Source organism: Buteo buteo, chromosome 17, assembly GCF_964188355.1.
Source record: "Buteo buteo chromosome 17, bButBut1.hap1.1, whole genome shotgun sequence".
NCBI lineage: Eukaryota > Metazoa > Chordata > Aves > Accipitriformes > Accipitridae > Buteo > Buteo buteo.
In genome coordinates, this window is record NC_134187.1 from 23,947,010 (window position 1) to 23,974,421 (window position 27,412).

A 27,412-nucleotide genomic window follows, 5' to 3' on the forward strand; every position below is an offset into this window, starting at 1 on the left:
TACAAAGCATTTAAATCCAAGGGTTTAGACTGCTTGTATTTCAAAGTTATGAGCTTGAATACTATGCATGAGTCAGAATGATGAGATTTAGAGGTAAGGTTCACCCACATGTAACCACAAGTTCAAATTGTACTCCTGCAGCACAAGGAAAGTGAGGCGTAACTGTTTCTGAAGCTGACATATTGACAGATACAGCAGCAGAAAGTTTCATATTTCCATTAGGTCTTAAATTACACATTCAGTAATGAAAGCAATGTGTCAGCACTTTTAAATGTCCACAAAGACATGCCCCATTACCGCTTTCCCTAACACAATTGCTTCAAAAACTTTTCAAATCTTACACACACACACCCTCAAAGGAATACAAGACACTTGCCTTCAAAATCATTTGAACAATATTATCTGATAAACAACCCCAAAATTATTCTAAGAAGTAAGCTTTCTGAGGACACAACAGTGATGTTTTCTTCTTTGTTGCAGATGGCAACAGCATTCCTATATTTTGGGGGATTACAATTTTGTTTGAAAAACTGTGAAATCATACATACAGCTACCCCAAGTTTCTGAGATAATTACATACAAAGTAACTATCGATGTTGTTTCACATAAATTTCTGTCCTTCATTATGCCACAGCTAGAATAAGTTATGCTTCCTAATGTTAGGCTAGAGTAAGCTTCCCAGACCAACTCTGTGATGAAATGAAGTGAAACACAAATAAGCTTTTAATAAGGTTTACTTCTGCTTCCATAACCACATGGCATGTAAGAAACCAGGAAATTACTATAAAATATGAAAAAGAGAATATTCTCCACCATGTTTTAAAAATCTTCTTCTAAACTCAATGGGAAACTGAAGACAAGGGGGAAAAATCACCATGGTATGTTCTTAAATTCATGAATCCTTAAATTTAAATGAGAAAATAGTTTATAAATATCCCATACGAGTTCTTTCATTTAAAATAACTTGATATTTCCTCAAGTATCAGCTATGTATAAAATAAAGGAAGACGTTTGATGGAGAGGAAACTATTACAGACACTGGACTGCAAAATCATTTCATCTAAAGATCCAGTCTTGCAGAAAGAAACTAGTGCAAATAGCTGGTCCCATTTAAAAACCTGAGGCTTTGTTCTTCTTTGCCCTCTTTTTTTAGGAAAGCATATATTTTGCACAAAACAGGTATAAATATTTGATTGAGGATGCTGTGCATTTTACATGGGTTGTAGACAAGTACAATGGTAGCTGTTGGTTAACGGTGATGAGGCCTGCTGATACCACCTGAAATCCGCAAATGTACATATTTCCATGCAAGTAGATTTTGACAAAATGTGTGGGAAGCAACAATTCTATGGCTTTGCCTACACAGTAATTTTTAAGAATGACATCAAAACCGAAGTAGGGCCTTGACATTGTCTCTAGAAGAAGAAGTATTTACCATGTTTAAAAAATAAGTTCTGGCCTCTTGGTCTTAGTAGACCAAGTCTCAAAACCAGAGTACAGGTATGTTGTGTGGACACAAGAAGTAGGTGGGACTAACACTTACAGCAAAACATTGCTAGTTAAGCATATTAATTTTGAAATCTGTTCCAGATGAGTTCTGTCTAAATCTAGCTTTATCCCTCCTGACAACAAATTTCGACCATATTTTTAAAATGACACTTCAAAATGTAAAATTTTTCCAGTTCCAAAATATCATTTTTGTAGTCAAATCAGTAAGGTTTTTGAAGATGAAAAAGACCTTGTGGGTCATTCTCATGATATTGGCATATAAAGCTTATGAATAGGGTAGAGGAAAAAAAAACCCCTTGATTTAGTCATAAACTGCATAGAAGGCCTCTCAGCAGTAAATCAAGTTACCTGATATTTCTACATTGCAAGGCATGTCTCAAAATGCAACATAAAAATAATGGAATGTGTATTACAGAGAAAAATACAAAGGATTAACTTTATATAAATATAGTCAAAAGTCTTCAAAATGAATTGCTTGAAGTGGCTGGGAAGCTGACAGTATAATAGTCATGGAGGCTTTTTTGTATTTTGTCAGAGATGCCTGGCTTGGCTTAGGATGTCAGCTAGGTGCAAAGCTGTTGCTAGTAACAGAAAATAACCTGTTTGATGGAAAAGCTTAACACAAAGTAAACTGTTGTGAGGACAAAAACTTGGTCTTTCTACAAAAACTTAGCATTCTTAAAAGTAAGTGTAAGATCTCTACATATATGGCTTAGCTACTTCAACTTAATTAAAACCCAGAAAGGTGTAGGTATGTATTAAGTATTTTACAGTAACCCCTTTCTTTTAAATCTCCCCCAAAATGGAGTGAAGATTTATTCCTTATTACTGAAAGACATATAGAATAAATCTGAAGGTTAAATATTTCTGCTACCAAATTTAGTAACTTTCTATAGAGTCTGTATAACAAAGCAGAGAGCACATGAAGAACTGATCCAGAAATTGAAACTTATGGAGTGTGAGTAACAATAATTAAAAGTAAAGAGAGCGTAAAGAGAGCTGTGCTCTAAAGATTTCTACAATTGAAAGTGCTTTCTATATTGTCTGTGGTGATTAGTGTAAGTTGCAAAATTTGTACAGTACATACATTAGTTCCTCTCCTTCATCACCTGCAGTATTTCATGAAAATGTCATTCTGTGCAATACCAGTTTGTTAGTGCAGGTAGTTATGGAAAACCAGAAAGCAAATGCAGCAGGTGCACTAAATTCTAGACATTTCTGGGTTTGTGTTGATTAATGGTTCAGTTTAATATGACCTTTAAAATCATCTTTGCTTGTGAGTATAAAAATAGTACTTACAAGACATCTCTGAGAAATGAAGCAATGGATTCAACAGACTACCATTTAATGCACCTGGAAAAAAAAAAAAAAAAGGCACTATAACTAAAGACCTGAAATGTTTTTGAACAAGCAATAGTCTTTTCAAGTCTTACTACTTCTGAATGACCCCTTGTAAACTACAAGTGGGTTTGTGTCAGCACTAAATTAGCTTAGTATTTTTGAAGAGAATTCTTAAGACCCTGCTATATATCTGTCTTTCCCCCTCTTAGACTCAGATTTGAATTTTCTTATCTGATTTCCAGCTATACAGGTACAATCCCTGCTACAACAGCCTGTCCTCAGGACCAGAGAGTGCTCTTTGGTACTGTTTTATTTGTTAGCATAGGTGAAGCCTTTTGGTTTTTACTTTCAGTAACTATCTGGAACATATCACACGTGAGGAGAAGCTAGGAAAACTTAAGAGCCTTAAAAGAAGTCTAAAGGGAGATATCTCTGCTATCTACAATCAGCTAATGGAAGGGTGCAGAGAAGACACAACCAGACTCTTCTCACAATGGTAGGACAAGAGACAGCAGACATAAGTTGGAATATGGGAAATTCTGACCCAATGTGAGGACCAGCATGACACTGGAACCAGTTTCCCAGAGAGGCTGTGAAATTTCCATCCTTGCAGATATTCAGAACCCTACTGGATGTGGTCCTGGGCATGCTCTCTCTAACTGGCCTTGCTTTAAGGTGGAGGTTGGATTGGATGGCCCCTGGGGTCTCCTCCAACCTACATGAGTCTGTCATTCTGTGGATTTAACATACATATATCCTCTAAGGATATGAACATATTTTCAGTGGCTTCACATGAAAGTAGAACTTAATTAATTTTAAAAGAAATTCAGAAAGTAAGAGCATAATGATACCCTGCTCAGGAAAGGTTTGAATCATTAGCAAATTATGCTCATTTCTTCAGTCTTGCATAAGCCTTTTGCCAACAGTTGGAGTATAAGCAACAGCAATATCATAGAAATTTCCTGAAAAGAAATGATTCATTGAAGAAAAAACATCACTGGAAGAAAAGTAAGCAAGACTATGGGGAAGCAGATTTTATTTGCATACACTTTCTCATCCCATTCCTAGCATTAGGAATAAACTCTTAAAACAGTTATAATTAACATACTCAGAAAAGGGATTCCAGAAGGAGCAAATGGGACAATAAGCTATTTACTGTAGAATACTTGATGGACCTCCTCCAAGGATAACTTAAGATTAAAATTATTTTTTAGGGAAAATAGTATAAGTTGTCATTAAATGCAATTTATTAAAACAAAAAATATTGCTGAGAGTAGCAAAATTTTATCTCCTTTGTAATGGGAAGTTTTTAGAGCTGTAAAAAAATTGCTTTACTTCCTCACTGTCAGCATATATGTTTTCCAGCTACTATGTGAGTTCACAAGAAGAAAGAATGTTTGGATTTTTTCGCTAAAGAAAATGCAAAGTAAATGTGCACATGTGTGTGCGTGAGGGACAGAGAACAAGAGATAATGAGTGCACACACATAAATGCTTTCTTTGAGTGAAAGTTAATAAGTAAATGTCACTTAACTTGAGCAGGTTATTGATACGAAAAAAAAAATACAGTAGAGACAATGAACCATAAGCAAAACTGACTGAAAAGACAGTACTGAGCTACTCAGGAAATGAAGGGCCATCATTTTCTCACCATCCTTTATACTTCAAAGAAAGTAGAAATGAGAAAGACAAAGCTTAAGGCCTTGAGAGGCCAAAAGAAAGGTTACTAATACGTTTTTTTCCTAAGACAGCATTAAAACAGAATGATGGAACAACTAGATGGATGGAACAATTAATGGATGGAACAATTAATAGATGGAACAAATAATCCCAGAAAACATTCCCAGCCACATGAAGGACAGGAAAATGATTGGGAGTAGTCAGTATGGAGTCACTACAGGGAAGTCATGCTTGACCAACCTGATAAGCTTCTATGACAAAATTACTGGCTTGGCAGACAAGGGGAGAGCAGTGGACACTGTCTACCTTGAATTCAGTAAGGCTTTTGAGACTGTCTCCCATAAGATTCCCTAGAGAAGCTATAGACAGGACAAGAGGCAATGGACACCAACTAAAACACAGGAGACACTGAGCACTGGAATAGGTTGCCCAGAGAGGTTGTGGATTCTCCACAGGGGGCATGTTGCCAGCAAGTTGAGGGAGGTGATCCTTTCCCTCTATTCAGCACTGGTGAGGCCAAACCTGGAGTACTGTGTCCAGTTATGGGTTCCTCAATACAAGAGAGACATGGATATACTGGAGAGAATCTAGCGAAGGGCCACAATGATGAAGGGACTGGAGCATCTCACCTATGAGAAAAGGCTGAGAGAGCTGCGACTGTTCAGCTTGAGAACAGAAGGCTCAGAGAGGATCTCATGAACATTTGGGAGGTTGTAAAGAAGACAAAACCAGCTTCTTTTCAGTGGTGCCTAGTTGACAGGACCAGAGGCAATGGGCACAAACTGAAACACAGGAGGTGTTGTCTGAACATCAGGAACCTTATTCACTGTGAGGGTGACAGAGCACTGGAACAGGTTGCCCAGGGAGGTTGTGGAGTCTCCATTCTTGGAGATATTCAGAAACCATCTGGACATGGTCCTGGATAACTGGCTTTAGGTGACCCTGCTTGAGCAGGGGAATTGGACAAGACAACCTCCAGAGCTCCCTTCCAACCTCAACCATTCTGTCATTCTGTAATATGCCATCCACTCATCTTTCCTATGCATCACACTGCATATCACCATTACATAAAAGAAGTGTTTTGCTCCATGTTCTTCAAATGGCAGCCTCTGTCGCATTGTTGTTACCTAAGGTACAACTCGGGCACATGAAACCTATTTTTTTCCACTTGTGTGTATGTCAGACAGCCTTTGATGCCTTCTCTCTGATACCTTCTTGTGACTACTATGAATTGTTCTCATCCTTAAAGATGGACAGATCAGTAGAGCCACCACTCACTACCACACTGCACTGCACAGATACTGGAAATCAGACAGGAAGTACAGGAAGAGGAAAGGACCTCTGCCAGGTGCCAGACCCTGAGTCAACATCATCAGGTGTGTCATGGTTTAACCCCAGCCAGCAACTAAGCACCACGCAGCTGCTTACTCACTCCCCCGCAGTGGGATGGGGGAGAAAATCGGGAAAAGAAGCAAAACCCGGGGGTTGAGATAAGAAAGGTTTACTAGAACAGAAACAAAGAAACTAATAATGATAATGATAACACTAATAAAATGACAACAGCAATAATAAAAGGATTGGAATGTACAAATGATGTGCAGTGCAATTGCTCACCACCCGCCAACCGACACCCAGCTAGTCCCCGAGCGGCGATTCCCTGCCCCCACTTCCCAGTTCCTTTACTAAACGGGACATCACATGGTATGGAATACGCTGTTTGCCAGTTTGGGTCAGGTGCCCTGGCTGTGTCCTGTCCCAACTTCTTGTGCCCCTCCAGCTTTCTCTCTGGCTGGGCATCAGAAGCTGAAAAATCCTTGACTTTAAACACTATTTAGCAACAACTGAAAACATCAGTGTTATCAACATTCTTCACATACTGAACTCAAAACATAGCACTGTACCATCTACTAGGAAGACAGTTAACTCTATCCCAGCTGAAACTAGGACAAGGTGCTGCAAACTTTGGGCTTTAGTCCAAAGAAACTGGCTAGTACTGACAGTAACAACAGTCACTGTGGGACTTCCGTATTTGAAGACACACTGCACTGTTCTCCTAAGGGAGATTGTGCAGGTCATCTGCTTCCAGAGTACCACAGGCAAGCAACCAGGTAAAGAAGAGACTTGTCATCACATTCAGTGCCAGTGCTACCTCCAACAGTGACTGGTCACTGTGCAAGCACATAGGAAATAGCAATCAGAATAGCAGCGAGGGTACAGAAATCATCAGTCACCTTGTCGATCCATGTCCTTTGCAAGGCTGTGGGTGCTGTGCAACTACCCAGACCATGCAGGGCCTGGGATGGAGAAGGTAAGGCAGGTGGGAAAGCTGTTTAAGGACATTGACCCTGTCAAAGACTGGAATTCCCTCCATTTTTTGCACAAACCCACCCCCCGACCCCCCCCCCCCAGACTCCTGGCAATATTTCCACTGTAAGGACTAAATTTCTCTCATTTCACAGGCCTTTGTGCAGCACTGGGGAAGACTCAGGACAAGATATACTGACCGCAGACATTGTGTAAGAGTCTTTGAGTCGTTCATTCCACACAGTAAAAAGACAAGGCGAGCATCCTTTTCCCTCCCAGAGGGAGCACTTGGGAGCTCCCTCCACCAAGGGCAGTCTCCAGCATGGCAGATGCTGCTTATCCTCTCCACTCTCAAATTACACAGCTAGTTCAGTCACAACCCTCACAAGCGTGATAGCTACAGTCCACCAAGCCTGCTACATCGCAGCAGTAGTTAAAAATAACAACCCCCCCAAATAGATGAAACTGTTCATCTTCCCTTTAATTTCCTGATACACACAGCCCTTGCCAACCTACTTGATCCCATCACTTTGCTCATTCTTCACCCTTGCCTAACCACATCAAGTTCTGACTCCCCCCTTCAATTACTCAGATACCTCTCCCACCTTCACGAGACTTTGTTATTCCCTGAAATGAAGAGTCACAAGCAAAATTTATGAATTACATTTTTTATTTATAAAGTCATAGCAAACTGGAGAGTGAGTTACAGGGAAAGCAGGGGGAAAAAAAAAGAAAAAAAGAAGGGGATGAAAAGAGTGTGTATGGATAACAAGAAAGTCTAATACTCAGAAAACAAACAAAAGCCACATAATGTGCACCAGAAACGGATAGTTGTGGTGGGGAGAAGGGCAAGTGAACTCCTATTTGTCCATTTAATTTTCTCACCAATGTCAAGATAAGCAGCATAAACCTGGCAGTTTTGAGGGTTCCCAAGCTATCTCTCTGAGCGATTCAGGAGCTCCTGAAGTTTCTTCCCCTAGCCCATCCAAACCAAAGTGTTCCTGAAGACTCTTGTCGTTCTCATGCTTCTTGGTTCACTCTTCCACCTTGGCTTCCATATGATTGTATCAAGAAAGACCATCAGGACTGACAGTTGACCCCTTGCCACCCCTCCTGAGTATTGTTCCACTTCCAGAGGGCTCTAAACAGGGCCTCATCCTTCTGTCCCTTCAAAAGCCTTTTTAGTTACGTGACCGGTGGCTGACAAGCCAACCTGTCTCTGCATAGCTCCTCAGGTTAACCCCTTCCTGTGACCGAGACATCTTCTTCAGATGTTTCTGTGAAAGAAGCATATCAGACAGAATGTGTTAACCCCTGTTAGTGTCTTTTCTTTGTTATTGCAAGCCACTTTGTGTAAGGAGAGATCCAACATCTTATGTTATCTCAAGTGCACCTGGGAAAAAAGTGAATACCCTTCAGTAAGTGGAAGGAGCTCTACATCAGGTTGCCGTACTATTGCTTTGCTTTTGCCTATAGCAATAATACAGCCACATCTGCTGTCTGTGAATTCCCCACATTGGTATGCTCACATATGGGTTACTGCTGTAGAAGTATATCTACATAGGGTACACCCTGAAGTCCATAACCACTGTGTCCCAGTAAAGGCACTGTGTCCTGTGGAAACCCTGAGATAAGTAATAGAAGACTCTTCCTCCATGCACACCTCTTCTGATTCACATTTCCTTGCTTCCTTCCCTGAATCTATTTTCCCTACCTAACGACCTAGATCAACACCCAGCTTCCTCCAGAATGCTAGAAGGAGCACATATTCTTCTTCACCAGCCTGCTAAACCACAACTCAATTGAGCCTAAGGGACGCTGACAGGGACCCTTCCAACAGACTATTAGATATGTCTAGCTTTTTTGGAAGGGTGGGAAATTTAACCATATGGATACAAGATGCAATTTATATTGTACCGCTTTTCCTTCAGGCTAGATTCCTGAACTGTTTAACTTAGTTATGTGTGCCTAATTTTCCCTTTTAATTTGTCTGGCTACAACTTCACGTCTACTAAGGTTTCTGTCATACCTCTTTTCCTTAAATGAAAGGACAGTTTAGTAATCCCACGAATGTAGTATGGTACACTCTTGATCTTTTTGATTAAACAGATTTAAATTTCTTGCTGAAGGTATTTCTTCTAGACCCTAAATCACTTTTGTATGTTGTTGTACATGCTCTCGAATTTTTTCTGACATTCTATTTCCAAAATGAACTGCAGAAATATATGCAGAATCTCATACAGCTTCATATGCAGTGAGACTAAAAATCACTTCTCTATTCCTGTGCAGTATTCCTGTTTTATATCCAGTGATTCAATACCTCATATTTTGCCACAGCATCACAGTTAACGTGCTTGTAAATCCTTTTCAGAAAGACTACTTTTTAGGATCTAATATCCATTTTCTAAAGATGGCCCCGATGTCCTTATTTCTTGTTTTCAACTATTCTTGAGGTTACCTTAAAAACACTTTGTTTAAATAGACTTACCAACCAGACCAAATTGTGCCACATGACTTTTTTCATTATCATTTATCATCCTCCAATTACTTGTATTATCTACATTTTTTTCAACAAGTGTTATCCTTATTTACATGTCACTTTTGAGCAGCACCAGGCCTAGCAGCAGATCCATGGACTGTTTCCAGCATTGCCTTTTTCAGTGATAATTCCCCATTGTCTGCTTGAGAACTATTTCTTAATCAACTTCTTGTGTAATTACTGATGTTCTCCATTTCTATTTCTTAATTATTGTGTGCTACTAAATCAGTTGTCTCTTTTTTAATTTAATATGTAAGTAGTTATGTTTGTTATCAATCAGGCTTTCAAGAATTAAATGAGATTTGGGTGACAAGAACTGTTCTCTCTAAAATCAGTTGACCAGATTTCAACTCTATCCTGTCATTTTATTTTCTATCAAAAGGATCTCAATCAGATTTCCTTTTTTTCCCTCAAATTTTAATATTATGATAAATGGTCATTTGTTTGGTCTTTTTTTTTTTTTTAATTTTTAGCACAATAATAGCAGTTCTCCAGGCTTCTGGCACTTACTTTATTTTCCAGGACAGAATCAAAATTGCTTCATGGTCAAGGGCTACTCAGATAATTTCCTCAGAACTACAAGGCACTAGTCCTGTGTTGTTTATGATTTTTTACAATGTTTATGTCTGTCAGTTGTTGCTTAAATCATTCCTGTTTACAAATAGTCTGTCTAGTACTATGTAATCGCTAATGAAGTAAATATCTAACATCACCTCTTTCCAGTTACAAAATCCAAGGTGAAAAATTCTAATAAGTAACTAATACTTACATTATTCTTGTTTGCTAATTCTGTCTCCATTCACTGCACTTACTATTTCTTTACTCAAATTTCTTTCATTCCTCACATTCTTTAACAAATTCCCTTATCATCCCAAGAACCAGCAGCTATGGATCTTTTTTTTCTGATATCTTTAGTTTCCTTTAACAAATTTCTGTCTATAATCTTATTTTTATTGTTACCTATATCCATCTTTTCAGCTGATGCTTATATTTTTCCAATCTTGAATTACTTAGAAAGTATTTCTGATGTTATTTACAATATCATTTCATTGCTAAGCCAGTCTCATGTCTGAACTGTTGATTTAAGGGGTCCTTAAGAGTTTTTACACTTCAGAAAATATTATTCTTGAAGAGACTTGAATCAGGCATTTGTTTGCTTGTTTGCATTTCTGTCTAATCTTTTCCTTCAAGCAAATTTTACTTGTGTTCTTTCACAGCATGGGTAAACTGAAACTTTTGGTACCCCAAGTTACAAAGAGGTCTTTGGTGTCTATTTGACATTAATTTGCTGAGTTCAAAATTTATATCCTCAAAATCCTCCTCCAGCTGCTGTTTGACCTTCAATCCAATTAAAGTACCAGTGTTTCTTCCTGTCCAGATGACCAGACACATAAGTTTCTTCTTTGTGGCCAGTTACCCACATCATGGTTAAAAGGATTATCAAACTAGGAATTCTCCCTACAGATTTTGTCTGCAAGGCATGATCCAAAAGGAATTCTTGGAATTTTTTTACTAGGTCTAATACTACACTGCAAGGAGAAAGAGGTAATGATATTTTCCCAGCACCTGCTTTCAACAACGGAGTGCTTGTAGCAATCTTCTTTATGATTAACAACTTGGTGTTTCTGCTTAGGCTAAAGAAGCTATCTGAACTCTTATCTTCCACATCTAATTTGACCACTCTAACTGGTACACTATTGGGTGGAAGAGGGAAAAGGAGCACTAACTATCCGTTGTGTTTTGGGGCTTCCTGGCAAAAAAAAAGAACCGATAGGACTAATCTGTCCAACTTTGTATGATTTCTTTTATGAATCCTAGTGGAAAGATTTATGTTCCTTAAGCCAAAAGTGAGACGCTTAAGCATTCCTCTTGCCTTAGTATTTCTTACTCATTAGTATAGCTAGCTCCACTCAGCTTGCTAGCTTCTGTGGACCTTACATGCAAATTCTTACCTCTCCCATCATTTCTTGATGCACCATAGACACACAACTTGATGCTGAAGCTTCTACCAAGCAACAAATGACCTGAAAGTTAAACACTGTAAAACTGAGCCCAAGTTCCCCTGTGGATTAGGCTCGAAGCATATTCACATTTCTATACATTTACTACATATGTCTGTAATCTAAAATAATTATAAATTTATATAAGCATATGTGTAACTGTTTAGAAGGAGGATCTTCTACTTCCTTATATCATATATAATCAAGTCCTGATAACTAATCACTAGGCATATGTCAGCCATTGTTAGATTTTTTTATCTGCCTTAGTGAGATCCAGACTACAATCCTGTGCTCTTTGGTGGAAACAATTCTGTGTTAGAAGTCTGCCATTGACAAGGTTTTGAAACTGTAATACTGCTTTACTGTTGACCCTAAAAAAAAAAAAAAAAAAGGCCTCTGGGATGGATCCCTAAAGCATTACTTTCTTTTTTCCTTTTGTGCATTAAAGACACATGCTTAAAAGTAATTTATTCTACTTGTTTAAAGGCAGTATTCTGCAGAAGACTTCTTCCTTGTCCACCTTTTGACCTCTGTTCTCTCAAGCATTGAGCCATATGCATTCAAGCTCCTGTGGTCTTGAGTTAGTAATCATGCTAAAGCAGCTAGCAGTGTATTTAATGTAGTTTATCAGAGTTTGAAATTAAAAGCAGCTTTAAAAAAAAGCATTTTCCATTTTGAGTAAATCATACCAATAGGTATGCTATCCCTTTGATACTGTGTATGACCTCACTGCTGCTACAAAGCTAGTAGATGCCCCCTGAAAAACAAGTATTTTTGTTCTTTACAGATTCAACTGAGAGTGGCTCTTACATAACTGTATCCACAACACACAGAAAATACTTATTTTCTATAAATGGTTTGTCTAGAATCTGAAATTAAATATACCATGTTACATTTTTCAATAGACCATAAGGCGAAACAATTTTCAAAAGTTGGCACTGCAGTTTGGCAATAGTGAAAAGAACAACAGTTCACCTGTTTAGTGTATGTTAGACTACTGTTTGTGACAAGAGGTAAAAATCATGAGTCCCTGACAGATAATGCTTTGATATCTGCATTGATAGTATTAGTAATTATAGTTTATAGTTTACTGTCAGAAGGAAAATCAGATCATTCTGAGAGATGAGAACTTTTAACAACTGTCTATAAGATATCCTATTACCAGAAGGACAGATTGTGAAGATGAGAAAGGAAGCAAGGACATGCACATATCTTAATTTTTTCTAAAAGTGAACCACAGTCATATACTACCACTGATTCCCAAAGGAATAATGGGTAGAATATTCTTGAAGCCTGACTCATTCTTTCTTAAGCTGTCAACAAGAAATCAAATACATAATTTTTTAGATGAATACAGAGTAAAATAAATTTTAAAAAAAAGTTTAGAATTTCACATCTTGATGCTGAAAACACTAATATATGTGGCTATCTTTATGTATGTAAGCATTTTCATTTCAGTAGAAGTATGTACGTCTAAGTGACTGCAGAACTAGCTCTCAGATGTTAGAATTGGAAATACCTCCGGCTCCATGTGATCCATCACTTCCACAGGTAGGATGCAGGCTTGTGGAAGAATAAACAGGTTATTTTTTATAAAACAACCAAATGATCTGGCAGCCTAAGTCCCATTTTAAAATCTTAATAAGTGTAAGATAACAGGAGGTAGATCCCATCTCACTAGACATCACATGAAAATTTTTGCCAAGCTACATAATGCTTGGGAACCTAAAATGACAAGATTAACATTCTACTGAGCAACCCAATGTAATGAAAAATCAGTATCTGTGATTCAAAAGCATAAAAGTAAGTAGAAGGAAAAAAGTTCATAAGAATAGGTCACACAAAAGCTGAAAATCTAAAATTAAATATTTAATTAGAACTCTGATTTTGCTTTCAAGGTAGGTGGCATTGCACAGGCTATATTACAATCTTTGATAGTTTGTTTGGTTTTTTTTGGTTTTTGTTGTTTTTTTTTTTTTTCCCAAAGAGAATACTGTTTATTTTTAACAGGCCACTTTAATATTAATACATGTGTAATAGGATCAGAACTGAAAATCAGCTAAAGATGGTAAATTTTACATTATTGGGAAAATTACAATTTTTTGTATTGTAAAAACATTTATTTTTAACAATTTACCTACATTAATCAAAAAAGTACAGCATATTTAATAATTTTACAAATTCTTCATAAAAAATATATCTCTGTACAAAAAGTTCTTTTGCACCTACTTCATGTCACAGCAGCATGTAGTGAAATGGCAGAATGAAATACTGGGAATGAAAATTAGATTGACTTGATCATAATGCCAGCGTTCTTCCCCACCCCCACCCCCCACCCTCCCACCTTTTTTTTTTTTTTTTTTTTAATAACAGCTTTTCTTTGTTTACAAAATATTTTACACAAGAAAAAAAATTATTGCAGCTAGCCTGGAGAAAGGCAAGATGTGTGATACAAGCAGCAGTTTTTAACAGCTTTGAAGCACATAACCTGTTTTTTAAAAAAAATATATAGCATGTATTATTAGCCCGTCATAATGATCTGGTCAACACTGGGGGTAAAGTCTTCTGCATATATCTCAGAAAGCAGACTTCCTGGCTGCCATTACCTGGCCACTGCACAATATTTTAAGAGTCTTATTCTGAAGAAGCACCATATGTAAGTGCATGCATACACAGCCTTCTGTAAAATAACTTCAGGAGAAAGAGATCCAACCTGAACAGAAGACTCAAACATAGCGGAGAAGGAGAGGCATTTGAAGGATGTGGATAGAACTGATAAAACTACGAAAGTTTTCTTTTACTTGTGTTCCAGTCTGAAGCTCCTGTTTAATCAATACTCCAAACAAACATCTCAGGATAATTTGTCAGTTGTGCCCCAATTTTGAGTGTCCCTGATCAAAGAACACTCACTCGGGATAAACCCTCCTTACGTAAGCTCCCCAAAATGAGCCACTGGCTAAAGAAGTCACAGGATCTGGGCTCTCTAACACAAAAGATCAAATAATTTAACTGTTCTCTTTTCTGGGACCTTTCCTCCAACACATTCCTCGGTGGTCATAGTGAGACAGGTCACTGAAGAATACACTGTAAGGGCAGGAGTAGAAAACATCGATAACAGCTCCTTAGCTCGTTTTCAATACTCCGATTTTTTTCTGCCATTGCCACTACAGAAAGCCTTCCAAAGCAGTAATGTCAATTTTGAACACCTGTCAAAAATTTTAATCACACAACAGCTTCCCTCCCTGGCCCGCTGTTCCTAGGGAAGCTCTTCATCTGCAGAGCAACTTCCTCTATGTGGGGGAGGATCAGGACAACAACTTTGATCTGATGACTTTGTTCTTTTTCAGGAAATGTGAAGGGCTCTGAGATGTGACAGATAAATGAAACTTACTGCACAAAAACCTCAGAAATAAACAAAAAAGAAAGCCAAAAACTACTAACAAAATGAACAAGAAACTGACTGGAAAGGATTATTTATTAAATTTTCTTCAGAGTTTCTTGCTCATATGAAGAATATAACAGCTGGAGGCCCTACAATACTGTATTATATTGCTGGTATTTTTCATCTAACAGATGTAGATTTGTTAAGCTGACCAAGGGTTACCTTTGAAATTTTCTTTGCGTTCTGCAACATTAGCTGAAAAAACCATTAATGGGTTTACATTACCTTTTTGTTTTGTTTTGTGTATAACAGCCAGACCTACACACAGATGGACTTCAGAAACATTTTTCTACAGTTTTTGATTGCAACTGGACATTAGGACAGTTTGAAATTCAGCAAACTAAAACAAAACAACAACAACAAAAACCAAGCCTGAATTTTAAAGAAAAACAATGCAACTTTCCTGGTTTCTGAGCTCAACATGTATGACTAAAATCAGATTTTGCTTCATTATTTCCTGTAATTTACTAATTTTAAAATTCAATTTAATTAATCTGCCCAATGGCATCTTTTGTTTGTTTGTTTGTTTTCATTCAATAAAACCTCTAATTCTAAGCAAATGTTAATGATTTACTCAACCATTCATATTTACAAATATTGAACTTCCTCTGTCAAACTGTGTAAGTACAAAAGCAGTAAGCAGTGTGTTTAAAAAATCTGAAAAGAAACAGAAAGCAAAGATAGTTGAATATTTCTATTTGTTCAAAGTAGAAACTGAATGACAGCTTGTTATAGACAATTTGCACTGGGTTTACATATGCTACTGTAATGTGTTTTAGTTCCATGTAACATCAGAAAATGATGTCATATTACAGGAAAAAATGGAAAAAAATGCAAAAGGGAAGACTGTATTATGAGCACAGGCTCACAGGCTTTTTATGAGCTATCTAAAATAAATTACTATTCACATTTGTACATGGCAAGCAGCAGTAGCTGCTAACCCCCCTGCTGTTAAATAGTATGATACTGACAATGGTGATTGATGACTGATTTCAGAAGAAAACAATACTGGCAATGAAAGTTTCTTAGGAATGGGGTCTTGCTCTGGCTGAAAGTCTCCAGTGACTTGTAATCACATTTACAATAAAATTTAGTCAAAAATTGACAAAAGAAATATTGTCCTCTATCGCACAAGATTTTAACTGGTGCTAAGCATGGGGCTCATAATTTAATATTCCAAGTAAATTTATTGTGGAATGTTTTGCTTGGCAAAGAGTGAGTGAATGTCTATATACAATGGAAAGTGTGTAGAAACCCTGTATATTTTTACCAGTATCTTACTCAGTCATCCATAACACTCTAGTGCAAAAAAATTGTGCATTAACATTTTGCAATATAACGGCTGATTGGGAAATTGGTAAACTGCCCTACGTATGAGATACACTGTACGTTTCTTTAATTTTAGCAAGATTTCAATGGTAAAGCATTTGCAGGTGTATGCAATCTCAAGGAAGGTTGTCTTCTCCTTCAAGAGAGCTTTATTTCTTCAGAATATTCCCGGGGATAATCTGTGGTGCTATCACTTGTCACAGTACTCAAAGGATTTATCCAAGTGCCCAGAAGAATGCATTGAAAGGCATCCAGCCACATACAAATATGAAAGTCTGAGGCATTAAATATGACAAATTGGCATGACTTGGCAGTCTTCCTTAAAGTGTGCCTTGATTTGAAGCAGATGCAGCCAGGCATTTTGATCCATCTTAAAGAGATGAAAAAATATTCTTTGTCTGATCCCCAGAAGACTGACACGTTTTTACCAGAAAATTTAGCTGCATGTAGGCTGACAGAAGATGTTAAAGATTACAGCAGCAAAGCCAAGAGAAGAAGGGAAACTGGTATATGGCACCAAAGGAATTACTGCTTGTCCATCAGAGGTATGGCTATGAATCAGTCATATTGGGCACTGAAGGCTATACCACTGTACAAACTGTGTTCAGAGTCGTATCAAACCTCACAGCCTTTGCCTCTGTGGGTTTTAAGTTTGTGTCATACATGGGATTTTCAAATGAAGCCTGTCCATTACTGTTTTCATGTCCAGCATACCCATTGTACTGTACTTTTGGTCTTGTTCTGGGAAAAAAAGACAGGAAATGATCATTAGTAACCCTTAGAAAGAAACTTTCTATAATTATTGCAAGTTTTATCTGTAATATTTCCATCCTGTCTACACAAGCTTCACGACTCTGTCTAAAAGTGATAAAAGGAGACCCATAAAAGATGTTGCAGGGACTTAAAATGTAAGAGAAATCTGTCTGGAAGTTACTTTGCATAGCATGAAGAAAGAAAATGAATTCCTAATGGGCAAACTGATGCTACAAAGCACTGAGACAATGTAGGGAAAATATAGGTATGCATTTTCCATTATAAAAATGTCAAAAGAATGACAATTTCATAGCTGCTTGTTAGTGCCAAAATTGGCAGCCAAAAGTAAAGCAATGTACAACAAAAGTACAAAGAAAAATCAAGCTGGAACTGATAATGTTTATAAAATTTTCTGTCAGTAGTAACAATTGTGATATTTTCTGATGACATTTTCAGTTTTAGATTGCTAGTCTAACAATAAAAGAATCCTTACACAGAGTGGAAACACTTATACCAGCTTTACTAAATTAACAACTTACCAATTTACAAATACATATCCTTGCCTTTCTAAAGTATTGATATTAAAATCAAAAATACAGTAACATCTTTAATTGGTGAATTTAATTTGATCATCATCAAGCAGATTCTAACTGACTTCCCTGGAAATTTGGGATTTTACCCACACTAATTTTTACAGTATACATAGGAAGGCATGTGGACCATCTGTGCAAATGTTCTGATGAAGATCAATACAAATTGTCAATTTAAAAGACTTGAATGGAGTAGATGACTAGGTGTACATAGAAAGATGAGAGTGAGGGGCTCCTAATTAATCCTTTTGATAGCATGTTGGGTTTTAGATGAGATAAACACCCACAGACTTTATTGACTTAGATGTTTTTGAGCAGAGGTAGAGGGAACAGTTCAGTAATTTGCTGCTATCAGCTTTTATTACCATTCCAGAGCAGGAAGTTAGCGCTGCACCATTGAAGTGCCATAACACGTCTCCTGGGTACTCCTAAACCTAAGTCAGTGCAAAGTCAGCCAGCGTAGCTTAAATCAGTCAACTCCTACACTGACATAGCAAGTGTTCAGAATATGTTGCACTGCTAGTGGTAGTAACCTTCATATAAGGGTCAGTAATTTCAGTTATTCCAGATAGGTCTGCCATAGCATGCCTGGTTACCTCCATAAATACTTCCAGCAATAAACACTACTAAATACCTTGACAGAGATTTTATATGTCCAAACATATATAATCAGATTGATCAAATCCTAAGTAATATTCACATCAATTTTGACATTTCAATATCAAAGGATACAAAGAATTGTCTTTCAGTATAGTATCTATCTTTCAGAAAGAATTTATCTTTCAGTAACCACTCCTATTTTGGACAGTGTTTTGCCACCATGAAGAACATATCAAAACTTTAAGGATGTTCACATAATTATGCAAAGCTCTGTTAGAACATACTAAGCCAATAATTAAATGAGAAATAAAACAGAATTGTGCAGACTTTCTGATATATCCAGTAAAATGATATCCTATTTTATTATATTTTACTACTTTAACCTTAAATCTCTTAGCATCTAGAAGTGTCTAAACAAATACATAAAGGAGGTTCAGTATATCATTTTATACATGTAATTAAAATAGGGCAAGAAAGTCAATGAAGGAGTGCAAAATGTAGATGCTTGGTGCTGAATAAATGTAAAAAAATTTAGAAAAAGAATCTCATGATAAAACTCCAGAAAAGGGTCCTTGAACATCAAACTCTTTTTTAGAAAATTATTCTGGTTTAGATAGCAGATAGGGAAAACTATCACTGGACAGATGTCAGTAATGGAAATTGAAACCTACAAATAAATATGTCTTTTTCTGCATTTTTTCATTTTAGAAGTAACAAAACATGATTAGAAATCTTAACTAGGAGCTTCCCTAAGTGTAAGTAATTAAATATATTTTAATTTTGTTCAAAAAGACTGAGATGCTCTCTTCATTCCTGAAGCAATCCCTGTCTGTCAGATGAAAGCTACAGAAAATGTGCAAAAAAGGTTTAACAATCTTGGTTCTAATTAGATGATATTAATCTGACATAAGCACAGCAGAAACATCCATAAAATTGTCCCCTAAGAAGACCTTCAAATTCTCTGATATAAACAGTCTCTAGGGGCATAACTACTATTGCATCATTGTGGAAATTTCATGTTGTTATTCTGGTCTTTAAGGTAATTTCAAGAAAGTCCCTTCAGGAGTCACAGATTCTGTTCTCTTTCCTTTGGAACATCCTTTGTTTTGAAGAGAATAAAGGTGACCTAAAATTACTTTACATCAGTAACCTGTCATTTTCTGATGACAATATGACACTGATAACCCCTCTAAAAACTGTGGTTTAATGGAAGGAATTGTTTGAAAATATAAAAAAGGAAGAATATTCTTTGAAAGTTGAAGTTATGAGTAACATCTCCTTTTTCAAGCATCTAACACATTTAAATTAGATAAGGGTAGACAGAACTGCAATGCTGCACCAGCAGTACCATAAACATTGGGATTACAGCTGCTCGTCTGAAAAGTAAGTTTTATCTCTCTTAAATACACATATATTCCTACTAATAGAAAACTGAATCTCCGCTGCTCATGTAGGACCTAACAAAGTTCATACAATAAACCACAAAATGTACCCCTATGTCACAATACAGTTTTATTAAATTTTTCTTAGAGTTTGCCTCCTCTTTCTAAGAGCAAAGTGACAGCAATGTTCCCTTTACATTCCGGCTCTTCGCTTGATCTGAATGCCTGTGCTTTCATGCTGCTGTTTAGGCTCCCCCCATTGCAGAACAGGAGCTATCTGAGAATGCAGACCTGTAGGCATCAGAAAGGCATCTTACAATAACATGTTCTGAGACAGAGTTCACAGCTCTTCCTGAGCAGTTTTTTTAACAAAAGGCTATATTACATTTCAAGACATGTATCATTTTAACTGAAGTTCACAAGTTCAAGCCCCGCTGCAATTTCTTTTTCCCAAATCTAATGCTGAGGTAGGTAGACAGTCCAGTCCATCATAGGGCAGCGGTGGACTTCAGTTTGTCTACCTGATTTCTTATGATCACAAAATACTCCTGGTATCATGATTATAAAACAAATGTTTTAAAAGTATGTTATTAAAAATCAGCATTTCTGTTAAACACCATTTCGCAAACTGCAAATAACACAAGGAGCTCAGAGAGTATTGTAGCTGAATACAAAAAAGTAAGAATTGTTCCAGAAAGCTCTAGGCAGACAGCGCTCAGAATGAGCAAATGTTCAAAAGATAAATAGGTATCAGCTTTTAAAACAAATTTCAGACAAGATGGTTGGATTTATTTTATTATCTAAAGACATATAAAATTTTCATATGAGCTGAAGTGATGCCAATTCTAGTAGTATCCACTAGCTTATTCAGCATGTACTGTAAGTAGTCTCATTATGGGCTGTTCCCTCATGAGATTTATGGATTTTTCAGCTTGCAAATTAATACTCATAAGCATTTTGAAAGAAGCAGCATACATTCAATTTAATAAAGCATTAAAATGAAAAAATAAAACATGTGACCTGAGATTTCAATCTGATTCAGCCTAATGAACCAAGAAGGTTGATAGGTCTTAGCTCCTTTAACACAGTGACTCATTTTTCTAATTGTTCACCATTAAGAACTTCCCTGCACTGAACCCCTTCATGGGAATAATTGGAACTATTTGTCTTTCTAGAGTAAAGATATTCTTGAAAGCTTTAGTATTGTGTTCTCTAGTTACATTTAACTATCAAACTTAAAACAAAAAGCTTATGAAGTTACTGAATAACATTTACAATACCTGTGTTTGTAGAGGTAAAATGCAAACCCTGATAATATTAGAGCAAAGAATGGTACCAGGATGGCAGCTGCAACGGAACTGCTGTTTGTACCATAGTAGTGATTTGAAAGGTCTGTGTCTGCACTTAAAGGACCTGAAAAGAAACAAAAAGGGCAGAAATAAATTTCCCGGGTTTTCTATCTCACACTTCTCTTTTTATTCAAGAATGAAAGAAAATGGTGTCTTGATAAAATAATTCTATTTAAAAACATGAAATAAATAGCATGCAGTATCATAGTATAAATCTCGTTAATACCACTTAATAATGTATCAATAACTATCCAAATTATTTGAAAACAGTATTCAGCAAGTAAAATAATTATGAAGTACACCTCTCATGAGTCACTTATTTAATAAAGTTAAGCCATACACCTTCTGCAAAAAAAAAAAAATTAAAACTGCAAAAAGTATTCTATGCCTGCAGTCTTAATATTCAGCTTAAAAACAACAAGCAATGCGAGACCACAACAAACATGGAATAGGAAGGGAAAACTGAGGTAACTGCAATAAACCCCAATGGTTCTGTTCGGCTCAACAGCACTCCTGAGTGTGTGCACCTGTGTGCGTGTCAGGGCTGCTTTACAACCCCTCTTAGAGGTGATTTAGAGCCTCTGGCAGTGGCAGGTGTGTTTACACTGGGATAAAACTGAGGTGTAGAGAATGCAAAGGCAGTCACTTGGGGCACAGCCTCGCTGGGTTCCTGTTGGGGACAAGCAGATAACCCGGACTGTAAGGCATTTTGCAGAACCCATTCTTCCATTGGTATAAAGAAATCATTGTTAAATTGCTTAAATAGGTGGCCAACTTGACACTTCAAATTATGAAGGATTAAAAATAATTTTATAGTGAAAAATACAGAAAATTTTTATAGGAAGAAAAACGTATTTTAAGAGCCAACTCCATGTTGCCAGTTTGAACTCACAGCTCTTCAGAGAGCAATATATAGATTCTATCCAAGGAGGAGAGGCCAGGACAGAGGGAAAGCACAGCAAGGATGGGCCTGCAACAGATATCCAGGCTTGCTATTCTGGGATATTTTTGCTGATGCTAGTAAAGAAGAATAGGAGACATTGGTGTTTACCACTCCGAAATGTTCCAACCCACCAGTACACGCTGTCTCAAATGCCACGACTCCCTCATTGATGGCAAGTGTCAATCAGTCTTTTTAGGACTCCAGCACAAACCAGTTACATAGCAGCGACACAGCCATTGCCCTGCTTTCAGCAGTCTACTAAAATCTAAGTTGCAAAACTGAGAAAGAAGCAAACAATTCTCCTATGGTTTCTTGCAGTTCAAGCTCAGTGTGAAAGAGGAATGAGGTAACTTTTTGTTCTGTTAGATATTTTCAAAACCTAAACATTTCAATTGTTAATATTATAATACATTTTGTGCAATTCATTTTACAAAATGTATTAAATCCTAGGGAGTAATCAAGTTCCCTTTAAAGCTAAGACAGCCCCCCTAGGATTTTCAGAATTGCCAGATTTGATCACTAAACATGACAAAATACTGTACTTCAATGTTTTTCACTGCCTTAATTTTCTGTCACATTTCAGACTTCTGTATATTTCTCTGCAGAACTGGTGAAAGCAAACCTTTTCAAATTAATAAACCTACTACTGCAGTAGTTGGGATCATGTTACGAGCTTTATCACACTGTGGAGTATCTTAATTAACATTGAACTATTTTAGAGTAGAACCAGTGTATTATAAAAATCTTTGGACTTTAGTAATCCAATATTTGTCCCAACACTTAAGGTGTGGAAGGCCTGTTGGCATAGTTTTATGTGTTTGCATTGTATTGCATATATACTGGACATTCTCCAATCAGTCTAAATTAAAGACAGATAGAATCAAGTAGTTACCGCAGTTAAGAAAAGTTTCAGAGATGTTAATAAAAATACTCCCTTGAATTTTTTATTGAAGAAGTAATAGAAGTTGAAAAAACTGCATGCAGTTATCTATCACTGTCTTCTTCCTTTAGTATCACAATCCCCAGCAATTTTTCCAATTATTTGGAGTAATTAATAAAAAACAAAGTAATGGTCAAATTCATTGTAGTCAGCTTATATCAGCAAAAAACCTGGAATTCATATTCTCTTATTTAAAATTCTAACCAAGTACTGAAACAGGCAGAAATATGTATGATCAATGAACTCTTAATTTATATCTCAAATCTATTACCATGGCATATATGATAGAAATATTTTAATGGATAAGTAGCAGAAAAATTATAAAATATCTAATCAGAATTCAGCTAAAAGAAAACAGTAGTTTGAAATTCATAATAAGCAATTTTTGGTATGAAGTTTTGGTATGGAATTTTTTAAAAATTTAAATACAATTTTTTTGTGTGTAACAACATTTAAAACTAGGCACAAACTTACATTTAGATAATTTCTTTTTAAGTTATCTCTGTTTGATAACTGACTCGCATTTAATACTTAGTACTCAAAACTCCTATTGGAGGTAATTGAATATTCTATCTCTCTACAGTTTTCAAAGTACCACATTTAGTGTAACCAAGCTTGAAATATTTAACTGAAGTTTACAACCTTTAATTTGCATTGGAGAAGTGTTGACCAGGTTCAGACTGTGCATTGGATGTACTTTTCATTATGGAAGATAAACTTTGCTGCAATTCTGGACAATTTGAATTTTATTCATGTATGAGACTCAATATTTCAACACAGTCTGGTCTACATATTACAATCATTTTCACAGCTGTTTGTGATTAAACATATCCTGATATAAACTTTGTATTTCTTCTGACAGCATTATCATGATGAGAAATGGGAAAGCCTATTGTACTGCTCTAATTTATGTATTGATTGCTACCACAGCTAAAACCAGAAAAGTGGAAATATCTGCATGCTAATAGAAAAAAAAAAAAACAAAAAAACAGAATGCAAAAGATAGTTTGGTTTACTTTTAATTTAAAAAGCCATAATTTGTCAGTGGGAAACATGTTATTTAATAGAGGGGTATTCAGTAAGATAATAAATGTTTTTAAAGATTTCACAGAATAACAGGGGTTTCTTTAGCCTCCTAAAACCAGCAGCAGTCAGGTGAAGTTCAAATTCTGATAATACACAGTGAAGACATTATTGCACAAGCTGTGTACTTCTACCCTTTAGATGGTTACTGCGTTCTCTCCATACATACTAAAAATAATACTTTTTGTAAGAAAATATTCATTAGGAGCACTTCATTATTGTTGTTTGGAGCCTTCAAATGCGTTTTCCCTCTAACCCCTAGCCCAGGGTTTCAACTGCCTGGCATTGGTACAGCGTGGCTCGCTTTTACTAAGAGAACTGCTGCTGAAGTGGGCAAAGTGTCACAGTGAAAGCCATGCAAGGTATGAAAAGTAGAATTACAGGGAGAAGAGTAACTTCTGAGACAAGGACGGTTAGCAGCTCAAGGATTTAAGAGAAAAAATACCAACTCGGAAAGCAAGTCAGCAGCCTCCAAGGAGCAACAGAGGCTGGACCTTCTTCACCTGACCGCTAACTGCTGGATAGCAGAGACTCTTTGGGGTGCCTCATTGGGTATTGATATATAGCCTCATAGCTCCTTAGTTCTAGCTATCTATTTGTGTATTAGCTAATGCATAACTGTTTTGTACTCTGAAGCTGTGAGTATCCTGTTTAGATGTAGAGTTTCATTGTGAATTATGAAAATAGTGCAAAATGATCTGGAGAAGAAGGAGGACACCTTTACAGAGTGAAATTTAAAATTCACACGTCTCAAGATGTTCAACACTTTTAAGAGCTGATCAATTTCAAGAAAAGTACATGTATTTCACAGTCATTGATCTAATATATCACAGACAGATTAATTATTCATATTTCATATTCTTGTCTATATTTGTTATCTTAATCTAGACAAGATAAAAAAGTATTTTGAAGAAAAAAAAAAGGAAAGAGAAGTGGGTCATTGTATTTCCCCAAAGGAAATAAGTACAGGAAAATAATCATTTGGTGAAGTAAGTTTCTTTCCTCACAAAGCCACCTTTTCATAAAATTTTAAAGGACAGCCCGGACTGGAATGAACAAGGCCAAGATTTTAGAATAAACATCTTCTAGAACTGTAGTGGTGAGGCACAGGCACTCAGCAATTACAGAAACTGAACCTAGCCGCAGACTTGTGGCCTTTAGAGACCAAGTTATTAAAATATAACAAACAAAAAGCCCCCAGAAATGACTGATTACTTGGCAAAGGAGGTTAAATGACTTGGTGTCACAAGTTGGGCCCCTTAAGCAGGCTCAGATACAGTTCTAATTCTTTTGGCAGACTGATAACAGAGATGTCTTTGCCCTTTGGGTTATTCTCTAAGGCTACAAGCAAACAGAATTGCTTCTGAAGGAGGATAAACAGTACTTGAAAACAAAAGTTCTTTCTGTTTTTTTGTCATTAAGTTCCAAGACTGGCCATATCCACTGAGCCTGGTCTTTCTCTAGTATTGTGTGATAGGGAATTCTTCATCAAATAGATTGGTCTTTCACACTTAACCAAGTATTTCTCAGTAAATCCTGTTCTTTGAAATATGCTTGCAGGTGAAGGATTTCATATTACATTATGTATGCACCAGTGCATGCATAGTTTATGCATACTTCTGGCTTAGTGTAAAGGCAGCAAATAATTTAACATACTGAAGAAACGGAAATATGTTAAGTCTTCAGCTGGAGGACATATGAGATCATTACCTTAGCAGAATATTCATGAACAGAATAGATTTAACAACCAAAGAAAGTTATCCTAGAATATGAGAGGGTATGGACAAATATTATGACCTGTGTTGGCTGGAAATTTGCTGTTTCCTTTTAGCTTTAGGTCCTTCAACAGAGAACAAGCAACCTATAGAAAATCAGTGTCTATTTAGCAATCACATAAAGAAATCTTCTAAAAGAGATGGTATCTGCATTTGTAGCAAGCTCTCCACTGAGATGTCAAAGCTGAAGACGAGAGGCCCTCAGCCTAGGAAGGCATGTGTAACTTGGACACTTCAGCTCCTTACTAGCCTTAGGAACATACAAACTGAGCTCCCATATTGCAGCTCTAAACAGTGATACAGACAATGCTTTCCACTACCATAGAATACATCCGCTGCAGAATGCTGTAACTGCTGAATTGTCATTCTGCTTGTTCTTCATTTACCTCCATGAGTTATTAATTTCACTGCTAAAACACATGGATCCAAACTTTTATATAGGTAGGTAGCAAACCATGGATATCTTTTTTGGCCTGGCTTAAGAAAAAAAAGCCACAAACACACACTCCCCAAACAAAACGAACAAACCACACTCTCGCTGTTTTGAGGTATCAAAGGCTGCTAAACAAGACAGATGTTTGAACAAATCTTGATGCTCTGCTTTTACAGTGTGCTTGTTAAAATCAGAAAGAAAAAGCAGCTTAGATATTACAGTGATAAGGATTACATGAAATACAGGCAGACAAATAATCTGTCCCACAGACGAGTTCACTCTGAAGACTCTGAAGACTGAAATTGTATTTGGCTTCAGTAATTGTCAGTTCTTAGGCTGAGATTCTGAAGAGTAAGGTTTCCACCCCTTGTGACTAAACATATATAGCAATTTGAGAGGTGGCCAAGAGGAGCAAATCCGCAGCACAACCGCTATTACAGCAGTTAATAGAGCACAGAAATACAAGGGAGATTTGGCAGAACTTTAAAGGGCATTGGGTACAGCACCAATGAAGTTAATGGAACCAAGGCAATTTATAAAATATAGATACAGTCTGCTATAGATACGTTGGCTAGGCTGTCTCCTCCTCCTAGCCCAGTACTTTGCTGTATATTTACTGTGCTTTGACCACTCTGCAGTAGTTCCAGGATCAGGAAATGCAGATGTCTACACTTGGTATTTGCCCAAACTATTTTATGAGTATATATTTTATGAGTAAATGTTTTATTAGTTTTTATGACAAAATTGTTTTATGAGTAAAATAATGTTTTTCACCAGCCACTGGAGCACTTCAGTCCCTAAATGTAATTTATACTTCAATCACTCATTTAATATTTTTGACAGCAAAGTAGAATTCTATCTAAATACATACACATTCTGAAAAAGTTCACCAGCAACAAGCACTCTCCAAATGACACTATTAAAATCAGAGTTGATTCTGTGCTTTTAATGTCCTATGTGATTCTGACTGCAATTTATACATTTGAGCAAAAAATGTCTTTCATTGCATGACACCCCTGTTACTTTCAAAAAGACATTCGCAGTTGCAATGGCATTCTATTAAGAGCATCCTGTAGTCATCTCATTAGGTTGGTATACTAGAAAACGTGAGATAGAAACATGTTAAGCAGAGTTAAATTGGGATTTGAACTGTATATTTGAAATATGCATATTTCACTATATTTTTTATAATAACAATGGTATGAAATAAACATGCTTTATTCAGCTAGATAGCCAAGTCATTTGTTGAATTCACTCTTGCAAGACCCAAAAAGATTATATATATATTAGAGCTTTATGAATGCATTTACCTTGTCTTTGGAGCATAAATTTTCCAAAGTCTTTTCCATGTATATCACCTTGATAGGTAAAAACCCCTCTCTGAAGCCCTGAGGATACCTAGAACATGTTGAAACAGAAAA

General features: G+C 36.6%; 1 protein-coding gene across 1 annotated transcript in view; it reads right to left on the minus strand.

The window, feature by feature from the left end:
• Positions 1–16,724: 16,724 nt before the first annotated feature.
• Positions 16,725–27,412, minus strand: part of CSMD1 (CUB and Sushi multiple domains 1) — a 1,222,061-nt gene continuing 1,211,373 nt past the window's right edge. The window contains exons 68-70 of the mRNA XM_075049874.1: positions 27,302–27,389; positions 20,749–20,881; positions 16,725–16,884 (exon numbers count right to left, since the gene is read on the minus strand). Of these exons, the coding sequence (XP_074905975.1) occupies positions 16,725–16,884; positions 20,749–20,881; positions 27,302–27,389 (381 nt within the window). The remainder of the gene's footprint in view (positions 16,885–20,748; positions 20,882–27,301; positions 27,390–27,412) is intronic.